The 23,921-nt window shown below is 49.8% G+C and overlaps 1 protein-coding gene across 1 annotated transcript in view; it reads left to right on the top strand.

Annotated features, from left to right (window-relative positions):
- Positions 1 to 2,444: 2,444 nt before the first annotated feature.
- Positions 2,445 to 23,921, top strand: part of CFAP95 (cilia and flagella associated protein 95) — a 90,245-nt gene continuing 68,768 nt past the window's right edge. Inside the window, exons 1-2 of the mRNA XM_075340051.1 lie at positions 2,445 to 2,572; positions 11,403 to 11,514. Coding sequence (XP_075196166.1) covers positions 2,466 to 2,572; positions 11,403 to 11,514 — 219 coding nt within the window. The 5' untranslated portion in view covers positions 2,445 to 2,465. The remainder of the gene's footprint in view (positions 2,573 to 11,402; positions 11,515 to 23,921) is intronic.

Below are 23,921 nucleotides of genomic sequence, written 5' to 3' on the forward strand. Positions count from 1 at the left end.
ACAGCTTCAGGCCAAAGGGTCACTTAGGAAAATCTACATAATTGTGCAGGGAGGCAGGCTCCGGACCACTAAGCAGTACCAGTGGGGACGGACACCCGGACGAGCTCTCCTGAGTGGCACCCAGAGACTTGGTTTACTTCTGTGTCAGAGTCTGCTTAATGACTGCGCCAACATCCACACAGCCTGAGTGAGTACACTGCACACCCTGTGTCCTGCCTGCCCGCATAGCCTGGACAACGCTATCCGCCACTTACATCCAGAGACCCGGGATTTCCCCTACCCGTGGAGGGATCACCATCTGGCTGCTGCACTCCATCTCCCCCGGGTACTCCCATCGGCAGCAGTGGTACTCCCCTTACCGCGCACCACGGGTGGCGTCACAAACTATCCCTTGTAAATAACCCCTCCCTTCACATTTGAAGTGGCTGCAAGCCCCCGGGTCCGGAGACCCTTGAGCCACAGCAACCCTGGATCCGAGCAGTTCGACTGCTGCAGGGGCGGCACAGTGTTTTCATACTGACCTGGGGAATCATAATGCCAATTCAGTTTTACCATACAGTGAACACGGTAAATAACCCAAACCCCTCCCCCCGCCACAAAACAATTGTGCAATTGCACTTCTTTTGCAACTTCATTGCCCATGTAATTTTTTTCCCCATTTTTCAGTATTATATAGGGCAAAATGAATGGTGTCATTCAAAAATCACAAGTCGTCCCGCAAAAAACAAGCTCTCATACGGCTATATTGCTGGAAAAATAAAAAAAAGTTATGGCTCTTGGAAGAAGGGATTATAAAAAATGAAAAACGAACAATTGCCCGCGGGTGAAAGGGTTAAAGGAACCAGTGTCAGGAAAAATGTACTGGTGACTGCAACAGCAGGCATGTGAACCACTTTGCAGATAAACACAGCATCCGAGCGGACAATACCGGTAGAGCAGACGTCCGGTGCTCACCTGAGGTCACAGCAGCCGCCGGGGATTTGTGTGACGTAGGATGTTGGGAGGAAACAGGGGGCACTACAGGGACCATAACCTCTCCTCTATGGGCGTGATATCGGCTGGATGAGCTGATCAGCGGAAGTACAAGGCATAACGACTAGTCACACTGTGACGCCCTGGCAAAGCCAGGTTGTCACAGAAAGAGTTAATCCTCCTTGGTAACCTGATCCCACACCGGTGCAGCAGGACAAACCACCTCCCCCAGTGTAAGAGCAAAACAGAGCAGTAGGGGAGGGGCTGGAGCAGAGTGTGTGGAGAGAGAGACATGAGAGGAGCCCGGAGTTGTAGCTCCCGGGCAGCTACAGAAGCGTGCTCCAAAAGGATCGGGACAGGCTGTTAGTGAGGAAGGGGCCAGAGGTAGCCGGGGCAGGGTAGTGGCCCGCCGGTACCAAGGGTGACCCGGATCACTGCAGGGGAGTGGACTCCCCGTTCCCGGCTGAGGAGAAAGAGAAAGAGTGGAGAAAGAGGCACCTGGCTGCAGGGAAAGAACAGGGGCTGCTGCACCGTGTGTGGGACACTAACACCCTCCGTACCGAAGGCTGCGGACTCCGGCAATTTCTGGTTAATTCCTGACTCTGTGTGAACTTTCTTGCAAAGCGAACTGTGAGTAACAACATCCCCCGGTCCAACCGGACGCACAGCTCTCAGACTGTCTCCATCTCCTCCCTGCACCACCTCACCGGGGTCCCGGGACACCAACACCCTACCCGTGGAGGGAAATCACCACCTTGCTGCCCACCACCATCCCCGGGATCCATTAACCGGCAGCGGCGGTGCTCCGTTACCTCACCGCACACCACGGGTGACGTCAAGGACAATTTCCCTTACCTAATCCCCTTCTTACTGTGGAGCCTGGGATCACAGACCGGGTCACGCCACCGTGATACCCACAGAAGTGACCCCGTGGCCCGGATCTGAGTACCCCTTGTCCCCGGGCGACACAACACTAATTAGCATATGCTGGAATAGAGGACTAAAATGCTGCTCTTATGTTTATACAAGCAACTTTCCCCTAACATTGGGGTTACTTGAAAAAAAGCATTGAATGACAAATGCAGCTCTGTAATTAGTTAATAAGGGTAAACACTGCTGTCAGGTTCCCTTTAATTGGCAGCACATCAGATAGCACTGTTACCATAGACTCTCATCTAACATCAGATCTGCCCCTACATAATGCCACCCAGTATCTCAGCTGCTGTCATCTCAGCAGCTTTCTACCCGTGGGTGTCAGATGCGGCTCCATTGTCTCCCCAGGACACTGCTGGCAGCCCAGATGACGCCCTCAATGTCCCCTGCACTGTTCACATCTACTGGAATGCAGGACCGTGACAGCGCGGAGTGATCCAGCGGCGCCAGGCGTCGGTGTTACTATGGCAGCGGGGACACATTCATAGCTCACTGAGAGAAAAGAGTTCCTGCGCGGAAGAACCAGACTGTGTCTCTCTCTGGAGCAGCACTGTGGGGTGATGTATGGAGACGACTTTCTGATCAGCAGGGGCATGGAGAGGAAGGGCTCCCTGTACCTGCGCTCCAGTCACATGCACTATGACAAGCCCACCAAGGTGTCTGGCTGGTAAGAGGGCATGGCTGTATGGTGGGCAACCTCTGCTCTACTAGTAATGGATGGTATTCTTCACTACAAAAGGGCCAAATGCATAGAAAGCCCATAAGTGTGGCTACATTGCTCCACTAGCTGCACAGTTTGTTTTTTTCTAGATAGGTGGCGCCAGTAAGCAGCCGCCATGTACAGTATATCCCATTATAGCGGTTCACCGCCCCTAGAGATAGGGTCTTATTATAGATACAAGACACTTTACGCCTTACGATGAAGACATTTTTATTGTTTTCTGCTGTTCTATTTTTTCATCCTCATTGCCACATGTGGATTTGTTTTTCTTTTTTAACCCCTTCAGCCCCCGGGCACTTTCCGTTTTTGCGTTTTTGTTTTTTGCTCCCCTTCTTCCGAGAGCCATAACTTTTTTATTTTTCCGTCAATCTTGCCATATGAGGGCTTGTTTTTTGCGCGACGAGTTGTACTTTTAAATGAAACCATAGGTTTAACCATATAGTGTACTGGAAAATGGCAAAAAAATTCCAAGTGTGGAAAAATTGCAAAAAAAGTGTGATCGCACAATAGTTTTTGGGATATTTTATTCACCGTGTTTACTATATGGTAAAACTGATGTATCTATGTGATGCCTCAGGTCAGTGCGAGTTTATAGACACCAAACATGTATAGGTTTACTTGTATTTAAGGGTTTAAAAAAAAATTCACAAGCTTGTCCAAAAAAAGTGGCGCACGTTTTGTGCCATTTTCCAAAATCCGTAGCGTTCTCATTTCTCGGGATCTGAGGCTCAGTGATGGCTTATTTTTTGCGTCTCAACCTGACGTTTTTACCGGTGCCATTTATGTGCAGATGCTACATTTTGATCACCTGTTATTGCATTTTGCGCAAAATTTGCGGCGACCAAAAAACGTAATTTTGGCGTTTGGAATTTTTTTGCCGCTACGCCGTTTACTGATCAGATTAATTGATTTTATATTTTGATAGAGCGGGCATTTCTGAACGCGGTGATACCAAATATGTGTATATTTTTTTAACCCTTTAATTTTCAATGGGGTGAAAGGGGGGTGATTTGAACGTTTAGGTTTTTTAATTTTTTAAAACTTTTTTTTTTACTTTTTTTTATTTTACTAGTCCCCCTATGGGGATATAGCGATCAGCAATCCGATCGCTCTGCCCTATCTGCAGATCACAGCTACAGAGCTGAGAACTGCAGATATGGTGCTTTACTTTCAATGCCGGCTGTATTCCGGCATTGAGAGGAAGTAACTCATGTTAGCTACAGGCGTCATCACATGACCCTGTGCTACCATGGCAACCACCGAAAGTCACGTGATCATGTCACGTGACATCCGATGGGGGCGGGGTAAGTGACTGTCATGGCGGCGCGCATGTACATCTCGCTGCCAGATTTTGGCAGCGAGATGTAAGGGGTTAATGGCCGCGGGTGGAAGCGATTCCACCCGCAACTAGCAGGCACACATGTCAGCTGTTGAAAACAGCTGATATGTGAGCGGATCGCCGCCGCCTGCTCACGGCAGGGGGCGGGGATTAACTGCACACGATCCATGACGTACTCAGTACGTCATGGGTCTCTACTTTTGAATGCCACCATTTTACTAACCAAGTAATGTAAAGAAAAGCAGAATAACAGGCAAGCTGTGACTGATATTGGTTCACTTCTGGCGTAATTATAACTGATCACTATTTTTGGGAGGCGTGGTGACCGAAAAGAGCAATTCTCCCATTTCTACTTCATTTTTTTACAGCCTTCTCCATTTATGAGTAGGTGACATTTTAATAGCTTAGAATTGTATGTACGATCATTATCTTTATATTTTTATGTTGTAAACAGATTTTTTTTAATTTAAAGGAAACCTGTCATATGAAAATATGTTAGTAACCTACAGATATGGGGTTAATCTGAAGGTTAAAGGGAACCTGTCAGCAGATTTGGTGACTGAGCTGTGGCCACCACCAATGAGCGTTAATATACAGCATTCGTACATGCTGTAGTTGTAGCACCCATGGGGCAGGGGGGTGAAATTACTCATCGCCGGGCCGGTGATGTCAGGTCTGGGATGTCACGGGGGGCCCTGCCCAGCTTCGTGGCCCCGAGGTGTACAATAAAAGGGGATGGAGGATGTTGGGAGTTGTCTCATGCCGTCACTTGCGGTATGCGGCCAAGGATTAGCCGCTGCTGCCGTCGCTGTCCTCTGGGGCGTATGGTATCGCAGCTAGCATAGTTCAGCTTCCGCAGGTGAAGCTAGGCCCCAGGGAGGATGATGGAGGTGGTAGTGGCCGTTGGCGCTGAAGCGCGGGGCGAGTTGACGGCGCCAACAATGAAGAAGTGACAAGGCAGTTGTGGTTCCAGGTCTTTTACTCACAGTTTGTATGCTGCCCAGAGGCACCGGTCTCCAATGTGATTGGGCTCCAGCCGATCCTGGGTAAGTCAAAGGTCAGAACTGGTGCAGTAGTCTGTGGACCCTTCCTTCTTGCTCTTTTTTGGGGGCCCCGGTGTAGTGTTAAAGTTCCTGTCCCGTGTGCAGGTGGTGCGGGTCCGCTGTGGGGCTGAACTGCAATCACGACTCCAGACCCTATGTGCCAATGTGCTCTTGGATCTTGTGGTGGCCAGAGGGATGTGGAATCCCCCTGTCTTGCAAATTCTGGTGGTCCAACATAGAGACAAGGAAAATTTTCAGGATCAGCTGACCTCTAAACTTGCTGTGGCCGGTTTTGGAGATCAGTGCACGGATAGTCAGCGGGCCGGATCCCGGGATTAATGAAGCAAAGAAAAAACTTATCATCCAGCACTTGAAGATAGAGTATCCCAAGATAGGCGCAATGATTTTAATTATTTGTACTTTTGTACACCAATAAAATTAATAATGATTTTATCAAGTCCGTGAATTTCGTGGAATTGGGATACTCTATTGCGGGCTTCACACGGTACGATCTATCGTGCGATTGCATGAGCGATCATACCCGCCCCCGTCGTTTGTGCGTCACAGGCAATTAGTTGCCCGTGTTGTACAAAGTCGTTAACCCCCTGTCACACGTACTTACCTCCCGGGCGACGTCGCTGTTGGCGGCGAACGTCCACTTCCTGAAGGGGGAGGGACGTTCGGCGTCACAGCGACGTCACACGGCAGCCGGCCAATAGAAGCGGAGGGGCGGAGATGAGCGGGACGTAAACATCCCGCCCACCTCCTTCCTTCCGCATTGCCGGCGGGACGCAGGTAAGCTGTGTTCGTCGTTCCCGGGGTGTGACACTGAGCGACGTGTGCTGACACGGGAACGATGAACAACCTGACGGACTATTTTTTAAAAGTGAGCGACGTGTCATCGATGAACGAGAAGCTGAGTATTTATGCTCGTTCACCGCTGTCACACGCTACGACATATCAGACGATGCCGGATGTGCGTCACTACCGACGTGACCCCGACGACATATCGCCCGATATATCGTACTGTGTGACGCCCGCATATCTTCAAGTGCTTGATGATACGTTTTTGCTTTGGTCCAACATAGAGTATGTTCCACCCTAGGGCTCTGCACCCTGAAGAGCATCGGTTCCAAGGGAGAAATGAAGCTCTCCCCTCGGCATCTGTGTTCCTCCTACATCACACAGGAACTACCGGTCAGTTAGCTCCTCCACTGTCGTCTCCAGCTCCTTCCAGTCTGCCCAGTCTTAAGTGTGGAAGTTCTTAAGCACTCTCCACAGCGGCCGTGTTGTGCTGAGTCTCAGACTATTCTGAGGTGAATGTCTGTGTGTTCTCTCACTTCCCCTGTGCTGCCCCCACCTTCCTGATGACTCACTGGTGACTGGGAAAAACCTGTTGTGATGGTGACCACCTTTAGCCCAGTTACAGTGGGAAAGCACCTGAGCTGTGTGTGTGTTGGAGCTGTGTGTGTGTTGTGTAAGTGAAAACCAGTGGTTAACCTCTTCCCTACCCAGGATGAGTACTGCACCTTAAGTGAGATGCAATACCCTGTGGCGACTGAGCCTCAGGGGTGCCACATTCGCCCACAGCGAATCGCAGCTCTCCCGGGCTGCAACAAAACATACATGGTATACCGCAATTTTTGTTAGGCTGAAAACTAGAGGCAGAGGGAGGAGCTAGAAGCAGAGCTCCGTCCCTCCTTCCTCTTTTATCTACATAGACTCATCAGCAGCATCAATCACAGTCTCCTATCTCAGTAATGGGAAAGTTCTCACTGAATACAGATTTTACCTCAGAACTGAGAATTTTGATAATGACTGATCAATTCTGACAGAGAAAGAAGCAGATTTGTTGGATAAGATATATTACAAAGTTATTTATTTTCATGTGTACTATTGATTTATGAAATAAAAATTCCCACAATGAGCTTTTTGGTGAGTTTTTGATTATGCAGATGTTCTGCTCCCTTTCTGAACCTATTAAGTAAATTAGGTTACTTGCGTATTGTCTGTGTTTTTTAGTGCATTTTTATCGCTTTATTCTGTTGTTGGTATGTCACGCTTTAAATAAAGTTGCTTTTGTTTTTGATACTTCCTGGCATTTGACTTTGACAACAGTTTATTGACACAGGCATTTTGGAAATGCACTAAAAATGCATGTGTTTTTTTTTCCTGCGGATTTTCTGCATCTAATGCAACTCTATGGGGAGAATCTGCAAATAAGGCTGGAAACACATCTATGCGAGTAAAATCGGTCCGAGTTGGCTGAAAAAAACTCGGCTGACTTTAGCTCACGTTAGGTCCGAGTGCAACGCAAGTGCGATGCTTCTTCTGAATAAATTAATGATTTTACTAGTGTGTGTAATGCGTGTGTAATGCCTGTGTAATGCGTATTTTTTACTATGTCATCTGCCATTCAGCTCTGCTACATGGCCGCTGACAGCAGACACAGACAGCCATGTAGCAGAGCTGAATGGCAGATGACAGCAGACACAGACAGAGCCGCACGATCAGAATGAACTCGGGTTAACTTCACCCGACTTCATTGTCATGCTGCGGCTCTGTCTGTGCCGCGTCCTGATTAGCGGTCACCCGTGAAGGACTCAGCGGTGACCGCTAATCCCCTGAGTGACTGAAGTTAGCAGCCCTCTCTCATACCCACCGTTCCCCGATCCCCGGCGCGGCGCTGCACGGCATTCACACTGCTGCGGCGGCTTTAACTATTTTGAAAAAGCCGGCCGCTCATTAAACAATCTCGTATTCCCTGCTTTACCCGCCCACAGGCGCCTATGATTGGTTGCAGTGAGACACGCCCCCACGCTGAGTGACAGGTGTCTCACTGCACCCAATCACAGCAGCTGGTGGGCGTGTCTATACTGTGCAGTGAAATAAATAATTAAATAATTAAAAAAACCGGCGTGCGGTCCCCCCCAATTTCAATACCAGCCAGATAAAGCCATACGGCTGAAGGCTGGTATTCTCAGGATGGGGAGCTCCACATTATGGGGAGCCCCCCAGCCTAACAATATCAGCCAGCAGCCGCCCAGAATTGCCGCATACATTAGATGCGACAGTTCTGGGACTGTACCCAGCTCTTCCCGATTTGCCCTGGTACGTTGGCAAATCGGGGTAATAAGGAGTTATTGGTAGCCCATAGCTGCCAATAACTCCTAGATTAATCATGTCAGGCGTCAATGAGATACCTTCCATGATTAATCTTTAAGTTACAGTAAATAAACACACACACACCTGAAAAATCCTTTATTATAAATAGAAAACACTAACAAATTCCCTGGTTCACCACTTTAATAAGCCCCAAAAAGTCCTCCATGTCTGGCGTAATCCAGGATGGTCCAGCGTCTCTTCCAGCTCTGCTGCATGGAGGTCACCGGAGCTGCAGAAAACACCGCCGCTCCTGTCACCTCCATGCAGCAACTGAGGTGAGTATCGCGATCAGCTGAGCTGTCACTGAGGTTACCCGCGACCACCGCTGGATCCTCCAACAGTGACAGCGGGTAACCTCAGTGACAGCTCAGTTGATCGCGATACTCACCTCATTTGCTGCATGGAGCTGACAGGAGCGGCGGTGTCTTCTGCAGCTCTTGTCACCTTCATGCAGCACAGCTGGAAGCGACGCTGGAGCATCCTGGATTATGCCGGACATGGAAGGCTTTTTGGGGCTTATTAAATTGTTGAACCAGGGAATTTGTTAGTGTTTTTTATTTCTATTAAAGGATTTTTTCGGGTGGGTGTGTTTATTTACTGTAACTTAAAGATTAATCATGGAAGGTATCTTATAGACGCCTGACATGATTAATCTAGGAGTTATTGGCAGCTATGGGCTGCCAATAACTCCTTATTACCCCGATTTGCCAACGCACCAGGGCAAATTGGGAAGAGCCGGGTACAGTCCCAGAACTGTCACATCCAATGTATGCGGCAATTCTGGGCGGCTGCTGGCTGATATTGTTAGGTTGGGGGGCTCCCCATAACGTGGAGCTCCCCATCCTGAGAATACCAGCCTTCAGCCGTATGGCTTTATCTGGCTGGTATTAAAATTGGGGGGGGACCGCACGCCGTTTTTTTTAGTTATTTAATTATTTATTTCACTGCACAGTATAGACACACCCACCGGCTGCTGTGATTGGGTGCAGTGAGACACCTGTCACTCAGCGTGGGGGCGTGCCTCACTGCAACCAATCATAGGCGCCTGTGGGCGGGTAAAGCAGGGAATACGAGATTGTTTAATGAGCGGCCGGCTTTTTCAAAATAGTAAAAGCCGCCGGAGCAGTGTGAATGCCGTGCAGCGCCGCGCCGGAGATCGGGGAACGGTGAGTATGAGAGAGGAGGGGAAAATGACCGACAGGCTGTGAGAGAGGGACAGAGATAGTGACGGACTGACAGAGAGAGAATAGAGAGCGAGAGGGAGAGACCGACTGACAGAGAATAGTGATTGACAGACATTGTGAGACATCACTCGTTTCCAGTGTTTTAGGAAACATGCGAGAAATGTATTTAGAAAATCGGATGTCACTAGGATGGTGTCAGTGCCGTCCCGTGACATCCGATTTTTTACACGCTCCCATAGACTCGCAAAAAAGCAGCATGCTGCGATTTTTTTCTCAGTCCGATCTGGACTGAGAAAAAAAAATCGCAAATGCGAGCTGAATCATTCACTAACGTGTCCGATTCCATTGCGAGTTTTTCTCGCATTGCTCTATTGCGAGAAACTAGCAAGTGAGAAGCAGCCCTAACTCAGCTTACCTGCAAGAGAAATGACATGCTGCGGATATGAGACACACACAGCAGGTCAGATTAGACTGAGTACAAAATAACACTGTGGACATGAGTTTTCTATAAATCTGGTCCACTTTTCTAAGATGCTGTGTTTTTGACAAAATATATACGATCAAAAACTCACTAAAAATTCACTGTTGGCGCACAGCCTTAAGTCCCGTTTTGACCATCTGTGTTTTTGATCACCCGTCCGTGTGCACATGTTTAAACACTTGTGTCTTCTGTTTTTACGGTATGAATGTAGAAAATGAAATTACAAAGTTTCTCCTATACTTTCAATGTGAAACACATAGCACACGGACAGCACCCAGATTGTACACTGATGCCCTCCGTGTACTGGACGTGTTTTTCACTGACCCATAAGGGTGCTTTACACGCTGCGACATCGCTACCGATATATCGTCAGGATCACGACGTTAGAGATGCACATCCGGCTTCATTAGCGATGTCGCAGCATGTAAAATCTCTGACGATCGCAAAAGAGTTAAAAATCATTGGTATTGGAGAGGTCGCTCCAACACCAAAAATCATTGACAGGTAAGTAGCGATGTTGTTTGTCGTTCCTGTGGCAGCACACATCGCTATGTGTGACACCGCAGAAACGAGGAACATCTCCTTACTTGCGTCTACCGGCAATGCAGAAGCAAGGAGGTGGGCGGGATGTTACGTCCTACTCATCTCCGCCCCTCCGCTTCTATTGGCCGGCCGCTTAGTGACGTCACGGTGACGTCGCTATGACGTCGAACGCACGCCCCCTTTGAAGGAGGGATTGTTCGGCGGTCACAGCGACGTCGCTGACAAGGTATGTGCGTGTGACCACATATCACAAGAACGACGGGGGCGGGTGCTATCACGCTCGACATCGCTAGCAAACGCTAGTGATTTCGCAGCGTGTAAAGCACCCTATAGACTTGTACGAGGGGCTGCTGATAAGTCTTTGGCTTTACCCAGAAAGAAACAAGATAGGATGATGAACCTTTACATTTATTCCGCATACTCTCCACTGATGTCAACACACTTCTTACATCTGTATTCCAAGTTCTGTAAGCCTAGCAAAAAGATTGATTTTGGTTGTGCCTCAAACCAGGCATCCGTAGCAGCCATGGCATCAGAAATGGTGTGAAATTTGGTACCCTTGAGCTGTTTCTTCAGGTTTGGAAACTGATGATAGTTGGAGGATTTGATTGACAGATACAACAGGAAGGGAATATGTGGGTTGGGTCTTGCTATCTATTCCCACCCCCATCTGCCTACCTGACTTTCCTCTCATCACTGTCATAGACGTTAATTCCGGCACAGGCAGGCAGACAGGGACAGGAATAGATAGCAAGCACTGACCCACATATTCCCTTTTTGTTGCACCTGTCAATCAATCAAATAGCAGTGGATTGCTGGAACTTTACTTGTACATATTTCTGAAATAAAACATCCAATCTCAGAACAAAAGGTATGCTTACATTCTGCATTCTAGCGCCAGTATAGCACTGGCTTTAATTTATATATGAAAAATCTTGATGGCTAGTTCTTTTTAAAACTGCACAATATTTTTTAAAGAAATAAGTAAAGTATGTTAATATTTTAATTCCTTATTGTTTAGGCATCAGAGTCGGGAAGCTGAACCTAAAGATTATGATGTCAATGAAGCTCCGTTAGGTAAGAAGAATTTGTCTCGATCTACCTATAGACGATTTGGAAACGTCACTAGTGAAGTGAGTATCATTTATGTTACCAGTAGAGTAAGGTTTTTTCTAGTTTTCTGTAAATAAAGCTATATTTGACTCTGATGATTGCATTTGGGACTGATACCATTAACCAAATCCTTGAATAGAATTTTCACAAATTCTGGATTGCAAGTACAAAAGATATGATTTGTAGCCTTCATTGTCAAGTTTATTAATAAGGAAAGTAGTGCTCTTCTTGCCATCAAACAATGTGCACCATGATGGAACTTTATTGTAAAGTGTCTGTCGGGGAACTGTTGGCCTCAGCCACAACACAGTTGGAAACAGAGCCTTACCTTGACCTGTAGGCATTACTTTCCAACATCATCTTTTTGCTGTTAGGTACTGAATGCATTACAATCTGTGGCCATATAATGGTCCGTTTACATGGAGCCACCCGGCATAGTGAAACACAGCTGATCAGAAAACACTTACTCATTGGTGGTTGTTCAATAGCCTGTTTACACAATCAATCCGCGGTAAATGATGCACAGAGAATGATCAGTAATAGATCGCTCAGTACACGTAGGCTACCATAGTTCTTGGCAGTGCTAGTCCTGTTTACACAGGTGATGCACAACTGAAAATGGATCATCTTTTGTGCTGCACAAAAGCTCATTTCATCCGATCAGGAACATTTTGCTGGTTCCTCATGTCAGGGCCGGCGTCAGCACCCGGCATACCCGGGCAAATGCCGGGGCCCTGGAGAGCTAGGGGGGCCCACTCGGCCTCGTCACTTCAGCTGCCCCCGGGCCCTGCCCACTCTCCTTCAGTTCTGCTGCCCCCGGGTCGAGATCCAGGGACCGCAGTCCTCGGCAGGTAACTGTGGCTGCCGTCCCTTAGCTAGTTTCACACTTGCGTTGCAAAAAGTGTGATAATAAAGGCCAGGGATTACAGTGGACGCGTTGCGTTTTCTTTAGCCGAGAGAGAGAGCCCTCATCATCACCGCACACATCTCGACATCACCGCACACATGCCGACATCACCGCACACATCCCGACATCACCGCACACATCCCGACATTACCGCACACATCCCGACATCACCGCACACATCCCGACATCACCGCACATATCTCGACATCACCGCACACATCCCGACATCACCGCACACATCCCGACATCACCGCACATATCTCGACATCACCGCACACATCCCGACATCACCGCACACATCCCGACATTACCGCACACATCCCGACATCACCGCACACATCCCGACATCACCGCACACATCCCGACATCACCGCACACATCTCGACATCACTGCACACACCCCGACATTCCCGCTCACATTCCGACATTACCGCCCACATCTTCACCGCACACACCCCGACATTACCGCCCACATCTTCACCGCACACATCCCGACATCACCGCTCACATCCCGACATCACCGCACACATCCCGACATCACCGCACACATCCCGACAATCCCGCACACATCCCGACATTACCGCACACATTCCAACATTACCGCCCACATCTTCACCGTACACACCCCGACATTACCGCCTACATCTTCACCGCACACATCCCGACATCACCGCACACATCCCGACATCACCGCACACATCCCGACATCACCGCACACATCCCGACATCACCGCACACATCCCGACATCACCGCACACATCCCGACATCACCGCACACATCCCGACATCACCGCACACATCCCGACATCACCGCACACATCCCGACATTACCGCACACATCCCGACATCACCGCACACATCCCGACATCACCGCACACATCCCGACATCACCGCACACACCCCGACATTCCCGCACACATCCCGACATTACCGCACACATCCCGACATTACCCTCCCACATCTTCACCGCACACACCCCGACATTACCGCCCACATCTTCACCGCACACATCCCGACATTCCCGCACACATCTCGACATTACCGCACACATCCCGACATTACCGCCCACATCTTCACCGCACACATCCCGACATTCCCGCACACATCTCGACATTACCGCACACATCCCGACATTACCGCCCACATCTTCACCGCACACATCTCGACATCACCGCACACATCACGACATCACCGCACATACCTCGACATCACCGCACACATCCCGACATTACCGCACACATCCCGACATCACCGCACACATCTCGACATCACTGCACACACCCCGACATTCCCGCACACATTCCGACATTACCGCCCACATCTTCACCGCACACACCCCGACATTACCGCCCACATCTTCACCGCACACATCCCGACATCACCGCTCACATCCCGACATCACCGCACACATCCCCACATCACCGCACACATCCCGACATTCCCGCACACATCCCGACAATACCGCACACATCCCGACATTACCGCCCACATCTTCACCGCACACACCCCGACATTACCGCCTACATCTTCAACGCACACATCCCGACATCACCGCACACATCACGACATCACCGCACACATCCCGACATCACCGCACACATCCCGACATCACCGCACACATCCCGACATCACCACACACATCCCGACATCACCGCACACATCCCGACATCACCGCACACATCCCGACATTACCGCACACATCCCGACATCACCGCACACATCCCGACATTACCGCACACATCCCGACATCACCGCACACATCCCGACATTACCCTCTCACATCTTCACCGCACACATCCCGACATCACCGCACACATCCCGACATCATCGCACACATCCCGATATCACCACACACATCCTGACATTACCGCACACATCCCGACATCACCGCACACATGCCGACATCACCGCACACATCCCGACATCACCGCACACATCCCGACATCACCGCACACATCCCGACATCACCGCACACACCCCGACATTACCGCACACATCCCGACATTACCGCCCACATCTTCACCGCACACTTCTCGACATCAGTGCACACATCCCGACATCACCGCACACATCCCCACATTACCGCACACATCCCGACATCACCGCACACATCTCGACATCAGCGCACACACCCTGACATTCCCGCACACATCCCGACATTACCGCAAACATTCCGACATTACCGCCCACATCTTCACCGCACACAGCCCGACATTACCGCCCACATCTTCACCGCACACATCCTGACATCACCGCTCACATCCCGACATCACCGCTCACATCCCGACATCACCGCACACATCCCGGCATCACCGCACACATCTCGACATCACCGCATACACCCCGACATCACCGCACACACCCCGACATTACCGCACACATCCCGACATTACCGCCCACATCTTCACCGCACACACCCCGACATTACCGCCCACATCTTCACCGCACACATCCCGACATCACCGCACACATCCCGACATCACCGCACACATCTCGACATCACCGCACACACCCCGACATTCCTGCACACATCCCGACATTACCGCACACATTCCGATATTACCGCCCACATCTTCACCGCACAAACCCCGACATTACCGCCCACATCTTCCCCGCACACATCCCGACATCACCGCTCACATCCCGACATCACCGCTCACATCCCGACATCACTGCACACATCCCGGCATCACCGCACACATCTCGACATCACCGCATACACCCCGACATCACCGCACACACCCCGACATTACCGCACACATCCCGACATTCCCGCACACATCACGACATTACAGCACACATCCCGACATTACCGCCCACATCTTCACCGCACACACCCCGACATTACCGCCTATATCTTCACCGCACACATCCCGACATTCCCGCACACATCCCGACATTACCGCACACATCCCGACATTACCACCCACATCTTCACCGCACACACCCCGACATTACCGCCTACATCTTCAACGCACACATCCCGACATCACCGCACACATCACGACATCACCGTACACATCCCGACATCACCGCACACATCCCGACATCACCGCACACATCCCGACATCACCACACACATCCCGACATCACCGCACACATCCCGACATCACCGCACACATCCCGACATTACCGCACACATCCCGACATCACCGCACACATCCCGACATCACCGCACACATCCCGACATCACCGCACACACCCCGACATTCCCGCACACATCCCGACATTACCGCACACATCCCGACATTACCCTCCCACATCTTCACCGCACACACCCCGACATTACCGTCCACATCTTCACAGCACACATCCCGACATTCCCGCACACATCTCGACATTACCGCACACATCCCGACATTACCGCCCACATCTTCACCGCACACATCTCGACATCACCGCACACATCCCGACATCACCGCACATATCTCGACATCACCGCACACATTCCGACATTACCGCCCACATCTTCACCGCACATACCCCGACATTAACGCCCACATCTTCACCGCACACATCCCGACATCACCGCTCACATCCCGACATCACCGCACACATCCCGACATCACCGCACACATCCCGACATTCCCGCACACATCCCGACATCACCGCACACATCCCGACATCACCGCACACATCCCGACATCACCACACACATCCCGACATCACCACACACATCCCAACATCACCGCACACATCCCGACATTACTGCACACATCCCGACATCACCGCACACATCCCGACATTACCGCACACATCCCGACATCACCGCACACATCCTGACATCACCGCACACACCCCGACATTCCCGCACACATCCCGACATTACCGCACACATCCCGACATTACCCTCCCACATCTTCACCGCACACACCCCGACATCACCGCACACATCCCGACATCATCGCACACATCCCGACATCATCGCACACATCCCGACATCACCACACACATCCTGACATTACCGCACACATCCCGACATCACCGCACACATGCCGACATCACCGCACACATCCCGACATCACCGTACACATCCCGACATCACCGCACACATCCCGACATCACCGCACACATCCCGACATCACCACACACATCCCGACATCACCACACACATCCCAACATCACCGCACACATCCCGACATTACTGCACACATCCCGACATCACCGCACACATCCCGACATTACCGCACACATCCCGTCATCACCGCACACATCCTGACATCACCGCACACACCCCGACATTCCCGCACACATCCCGACATTACCGCACACATCCCGACATTACCCTCCCACATCTTCACCGCACACACCCCGACATCACCGCACACATCCCGACATCATCGCACACATCCCGACATCATCGCACACATCCCGACATCACCACACACATCCTGACATTACCGCACACATCCCGACATCACCGCACACATGCCGACATCACCGCACACATCCCGACATCAGCGTACACATCCCGACATCACCGCACACATCCCGACATCACCGCACACATCCCGACATTACCGCCCACATCCCGACATTACCGCCCACATCTTCACCGCACACATCCCGACATCACCGCACACATCCCGACATCATCGCACACATCCCGACATCATCGCACACATCCCGACATCACCACACACATCCTGACATTACCGCACACATCCCGACATCACCGCACACATGCCGACATCACCGCACACATCCCGACATCACCGTACACATCCCGACATCACCGCACACATCCCGACATCACCGCACACATCCCGACATTACCGCACACATCCCGACATTACCGCCCACATCTTCACCGCACACACCCCGACATTACCGCCCACATCTTCACCGCACACTTCTCGACATCACCGCACACATCCCGACATCACCGCACACATCCCCACATTACCGCACACATCCCGACATCACCGCACACATCTCGACATCAGCGCACACACCCTGACATTCCCGCACACATCCCGACATTACCGCACACATTCCGGCATTACCGCCCACATCTTCACAGCACACAGCCCGACATTACCGCCTACATCTTCACCGCACACATCCTGACATCACCGCTCACATCCCGACATCACCGCTCACATCCCGACATCACTGCACACATCCCGGCATCACCGCACACATCTCGACATCACCGCATACACCCCGACATCACCGCACACACCCCGACATTACCGCACACATCCCGACATTACCGCCCACATCTTCACCGCACACACCCCGACATTACCGCCCACATCTTCACCGCACACATCCCGACATCACCGCACACATCCCGACATCACCGCACACATCTCGACATCACCGCACACACCCCGACATTCCTGCACACATCCCGACATTACCGCACACATTCCGACATTACTGCCCACATCTTCACCGCACAAACCCCGACATTACCGCCCACATCTTCCCCGCACACATCCCGACATCACCGCTCACATCCCGACATCACCGCTCACATCCCGACATCACCGCACACATCCCGACATCACCGCACACATCCCGACATTCCCGCACACATCACGACATTACAGCACACATCCCGACATTACCGCCCACATCTTCACCGCACACCCCCCGACATTACCGCCTACGTCTTCCCCGCACACATCCCGACATCACCGCACACATCCCGACATCACCGCACACATCCCGACATCACCGCACACATCCCGACATCACCGCACACATCCCGACATCACCGCACACATCCCGACATCACCGCACACATCCCGACATCACCACACACATCCCGACATCACCGCACACATCCCGACATCACCGCACACATCCCGACATCACCGCACACATCCCGACATTACCGCCCTCATCTTCACCGCACACATCCTGACATTACCGCCCACATCTTCACCTTACAGATCCAGACATTACCGCCCACATCTTCACCTTACACATCCAGACATTACCGCCCACATCTTCACCGCACACACCCCGACATTACCGCCCACATCTTCACCGCACACTTCTCGACATCACCGCACACATCCTGACATCACCGCACACATCCCGACATTACCGCACACATCCCGACATCACCGCACACATCTCGACATCACCGCACACACCCTGACATTCCCGCACACATCCCGACATTACCGCACACATTCCGACATTACCGCCCACATCTTCACCGCACACAGCCCGACATTACCGCCCACATCTTCACCGCACACATCCCGACATCACCACTCACATCCCGACATCACCGCTCACATCCCAACATCACCGCACACATCCCGGCATCACCGCACACATCTCGACATCACCGCACACACCCTGACATCCCCGCACACACCCCGACATTACCGCCCACATCTTCACCGCACACATCCCGACATCACCGCACACATCCCGACATCACCGCATACATCCCGACATTACCGCACACATCCCGACATCACCGCACACATCTCGACATCACCGCACACACCCCGACATTCCCGCACACATCCCGACATTACCGCACACATTCCGACATTACCGCCCACATCTTCTCCGCACAAACCCCGACATTACCGCCCACATCTTCCCCGCACACATCCCGACATCACCGCTCACATCCCGACATCACCGCACACATCCCGACATCACCGCACACATCCCGACATTACAGCACACATCCCGACATTACCACCCACATCTTCACCGCACACACCCCGACATTACCGCCTACATCTTCACCGCACACTTCCCGACATCACCGCACACATCCTGACATCACCGCACACATCCCGACATCACTGCACACATTCCGACATCACCGCACACATCCCGACATCACCGCACACATCCCGACATCACCGCACACATCCCGACATTACCGCCCTCATATTCACCGCACACATCCTGACATTACCGCCCACATCTTCACCTTACACATCCAGACATTACCGCCCACATCTTCACCTTACACATCCAGACATTACCGCCCACATCTTCACCGCACACACCCCGACATTACCGCCCACATCCCGACATCACCGCATACATCCCGACATCACCGCACACATCCCGACATCACCGCACACATCCCGACATGACCGCCCACATCTTCACCGCACACATCCCGACATTACAGCCCACATCTTCACCGCACACATCCCGACATTACTGCCCACATCTTCACCGCACACACCCCGACATTACCGCCCACATCTTCACCGCACACATCCCGATATTACCGCCCACATCCTCACCGCACACATCTCGACATTACCGCCCATATCTTCACTGCACACATCCCGACATCCCCGCACACATCCCGACACTACAGCCCTCATCATCACCGCTCACACACCGGCACTACCGCACCCATCATCACCGCACACACACACCGGCATTACCTCAGTGACGTCCCCGCTGACAGCTTGATTCACTTCAGTTGCTGCGTGGGGCTCACAGGAGCAGCGGTGTTCTACTGCAGCTCCTGTCAGCTTCATGTAGCAGAGCTGGATGCGGGACCTCGTGTGGATTACGCCGGACCTGGAGGGGTATTTGGGGATTTTAATAAAGTGGTGAAAGAGGGTGGGTTTTTTTGTCTTTTATTCCAAATAAAGATTTTTTTTCGGGTGTATGTGTTTATTTATTTTCACTTACAGGTTAATCATGGAAGGTATCTCGGGGAGACGCCTGCCATGATTAACCTAGGACTTAGTGACAACTATGGGCTGCTGCCATTAAGTCCTTATTACCTCGATCGCCACCGCACCAGGGCAATTCGGGATGAGCCGGGTTGAGTCCCGGGACTGTCGCATCTAATGGATGCAGCAATTCCGGGCGGCTGCTGGCTGATATTTTTAGGCTTCGGGGCTCCCCATAACGTGGGGCTCCTCATCCTGAGAATACCAGCCTTCAGCCGTGTGGCTTTACCTTGGCTGGTATCAAAATTGGGGGGGGGGGGGAGAACATGCCGTTTTTTTTAATTATCTATTTATTACTGCACGATATAGACTCGCTCACCGGCGGCTGTGATTGGTTGCAGTGAGACAGCTGTAACAGTGTGGGGGCGGGTCTGACTGCAACCAATCATAGGCGCCGGTGGGCGGGGGAAGCAGTGAATACAAGATTGAATAATGGGCGGCCGGCGTTTTCAAAAGAGGAAAAGCCGCCGGAGCAGTGTGAGTGTGTTTGTATGTATGTATGCTGGCCAAAAGTATTGGCACCCCTGCAATTCTGTCAGATAATACATAGTTTATTCTTGAAAATTATTGCAATCACAAATTCTTTTGTATTATTAACTTCATTTAATTTGTCTTCAATGAAAAAAAAATAAAAAAAATTGTCCTAAAGCCAAATTGGATATAATTCTACACCAAACATAAAAAAGGGGGTGGACAAAAGTATTGGCACTGTTTGAAAAATCATGTGATGCTTCTCTAATTTGTGTAATTAACAACACCTGTAACTTACCTGTGGCACCTAACAGGTGTTGGCAATAACTAAATCACACTTGCAGCCAGTTGACATGGATTAAAGTTGACTCAACCTCTGTCCTGTGTCCTTGTGTGTATGACATTGAGCATGGAGAAAAGAAAGAAGACCAAAGAACTGTCTGAGGACTTGAGAATCCAAATTGTGAGGAAGCATGAGCAATCTCAAGGCTACAAGTCCATCTCCAAAGACCTGAAAGTTCCTATGTCTACGGTGCGCAGTGTCAAGAAGTTTAAAGCCCAGGGCACTGTGGCTAACCTCCCTAGATGTGGAAGGAAAAGAAAAATTGATGAGAGATTTCAACGCAAGATTGTGCGGTGGATAAAGAATCTCGACTAACATCCAAGCAAGTTCAAGCTGCCTTGCAGTTCGAGGGTACAACAGTGTCAACCCGTACTATCCGTCGGCGTCTGAATGAAAAGGGACTGTATGGTAGAATACCCAGGAAGACCCCACTTCTTACCCCGAGACATAAAAAGCTAGGCTGGAGTTTGCCAAAACTTACCTGAGAAAGCCTAAAACGTTTTGGAAGAATGTTCTCTGGTCAGATGAGACAAAAGTAGAGCTTTTTGGGAAAAGCCATCAACATAGAGTTTACAGGAAAAAAAAGAGGCATTCAAAGAAAAGAACACGGTCCCTACAGTCAAACATGGCGGAGGTTCCCTGATGTTTTGGGGTTGCTTTGCTGCCTCTGGCACTGGACTGCTTGCCCGTGTACATGGCATTATGAAGTCTGAAGACTACCAACAAATTTTTCAGCATAATGTAGGGCCCAGTGTGAGAAAGCTGGGTCTCCCTCAGAGGTCATGGGTCTTCCAGCAGGACAATGACCCAAAACACACTTCAAAAAGCACTAGAAAATGGTTTGAGAGAAAGCACTGGAGACTACTAAAGTTGCCAGCAATGAATCCAGACCTGAATCCCATAGAACACCTGTGGAGAGATCTCAAAATGGCAGTTTGGAGAAGGCACCCTTCAAATCTCAGGGACCTGGAGCAGTTTGCCAAACAAGAATGGTCTAAAATTCCAGGAAAGCATTGTAAGAAACTCATGGATGGTTACCGGAAGCGGTTGTTCGCAGTTATTTTGGCTAAAGGTTGTGCAACCAAGTATTAGGCTAAGGGTGCCAATACTTTTGTCTGGCCCATTTTTGGAGTTTTGTGTGAAATGATCAATGATTTGATTTTTGTTTCATTCTCTTTTGTGTTTTTTCATTGCGAGCAAAATAAATGAAGTTAATAATACCAAAAAATTTGTGATTGCAATCATTTTCAAGAATAAGCTGAGTATTATCTGACAGAATTGCAGGGGTGCCAATACTTTTGGCCAGCACTGTATGCAGCAGAGCAGTGTGTGTCTGTATGTATGCAGCAGAGCTGTGTGAGTGTCTGTATGTATGCAGCAGAGCTGTGTGTGTCTGTAGGCATGTATGATGTGTATCTATGTATGTCAGTGTATATAACTGTATCGATTTGTCTGTTTATATGTATTTTGTGAGTTTTTCTTTAAATATGTATATGTACGTATCTGTGTATGTGTGTGTGTCTGCGTGTTTATGGGGCCCACTAGGACTCTTCTGCCCAGGGGCCCACAAAAACCTGGAGCCGGCCCTGCCTCATGTGGTCGGCAGCCTGTTTACACTTGCACAAAGGGTAAAGCAGAACGAGTCATATTAAGAACACTCATCCACAATAATCTTTCAGAACCGGTCACCAAATTTATGTTGCATTGAATACACTAGCTCCTCCCTTTATTTATGGCTCCTCGCTCTACCTCTAGCACCTCCCTTTATTCCTAGCTCCTCCCTCTGCCTCTAGCTCCTCCCTTTAAAGCTCCTCCCTCTGCCTCTAGTTCCTCCTCTTTCCTGCTGCCATAGAATCTCATCAGTACCAACTGCCATTTCCTATCTGATACGATATATTACAAAGTTACTTATTTGCATGTGTACTATTGATTTATGAAATAAAAATTAAAAGGAGACTTACTCCTGCTGTTCAATCTACTTCAGTACCCTATTACAGTAGAAAATGTATCTAATTTTATTTTTACGGAGTTGAAGTCTATCATGCACCATTTTAAAATTTTGATTTTCTTGTTTTTTTGCTATAAAAGGTAAAATACACTAATAAGAACATCTTTGATTTTGCACATAATTCATCAATCCAAAGCAAAAAAGAAAAGTCACTTAAGAAAAAAGAAGCAAATGATGATTGAGGGCCATGGTTGCGTCTGTATAAAAATATTGGAATTTATGTGTTCCTGTTTTGCTTGGTGTGCCATTTTGTAAGTTTATTTAAAGGAGATCTGTCATTGAGTTTTTGCCACCTAATCTGACAACAGGATAATGTAGAGACAAAGATCATGATTCCAGCAAATGTGTCAGCTATTGCACTGTTTGCTGTAGTTTTGATAAAATCTGGGTTTTTTTTAGCAGATTATAAATAGGTAATTAGCAAACCTGCTGTTATGTAGCTCCCATATTCATGAGTTCTATATATCCCTGCCCCCACCAATGATTTTCAGCTTTCTGCCTATGCACAGTACACATAAAGCTGTCTGTCAGTGGTGTGGGTGGAGTTATACAGAGTTCAGTATTCAGAGAACTGCTGGATCTGCTGAACATAAAACTGTAATTTTATCAAATCTGTAACAAGCCACACAGTGACATATCATAGGAATTTTGGTTTCTAACCCTACATCATGCTGCTGTCAGAGTACCAAAAACGTACAGACAGATTGCCTTTAACCCTTTCCAGACATTTGACAAAAGTTTACGTCATGGTCAAGAAGGGTTCGCACACATTGACATAAATGTATATCATGTATATACCTCCGTTCACCGTGTCTTTAGATGAGATGAACGGAGGAAGGTGCCTGCTGAATCTGACAGCAAGGAACTGGGACACGTCGCCACGGGGGAATTTGCTGGCCCCGCAACTGCGATCGCTGTGATTGGCTGGTTAATTCTGAACAGTAAATCACAGAGATTTCAATATTTCTGCAAATTAAAATACCTTAAATATTGAAGCTATGATTGGTGCTATA

Source organism: Anomaloglossus baeobatrachus, chromosome 1 (assembly GCF_048569485.1).
Source record: "Anomaloglossus baeobatrachus isolate aAnoBae1 chromosome 1, aAnoBae1.hap1, whole genome shotgun sequence".
NCBI lineage: Eukaryota > Metazoa > Chordata > Amphibia > Anura > Aromobatidae > Anomaloglossus > Anomaloglossus baeobatrachus.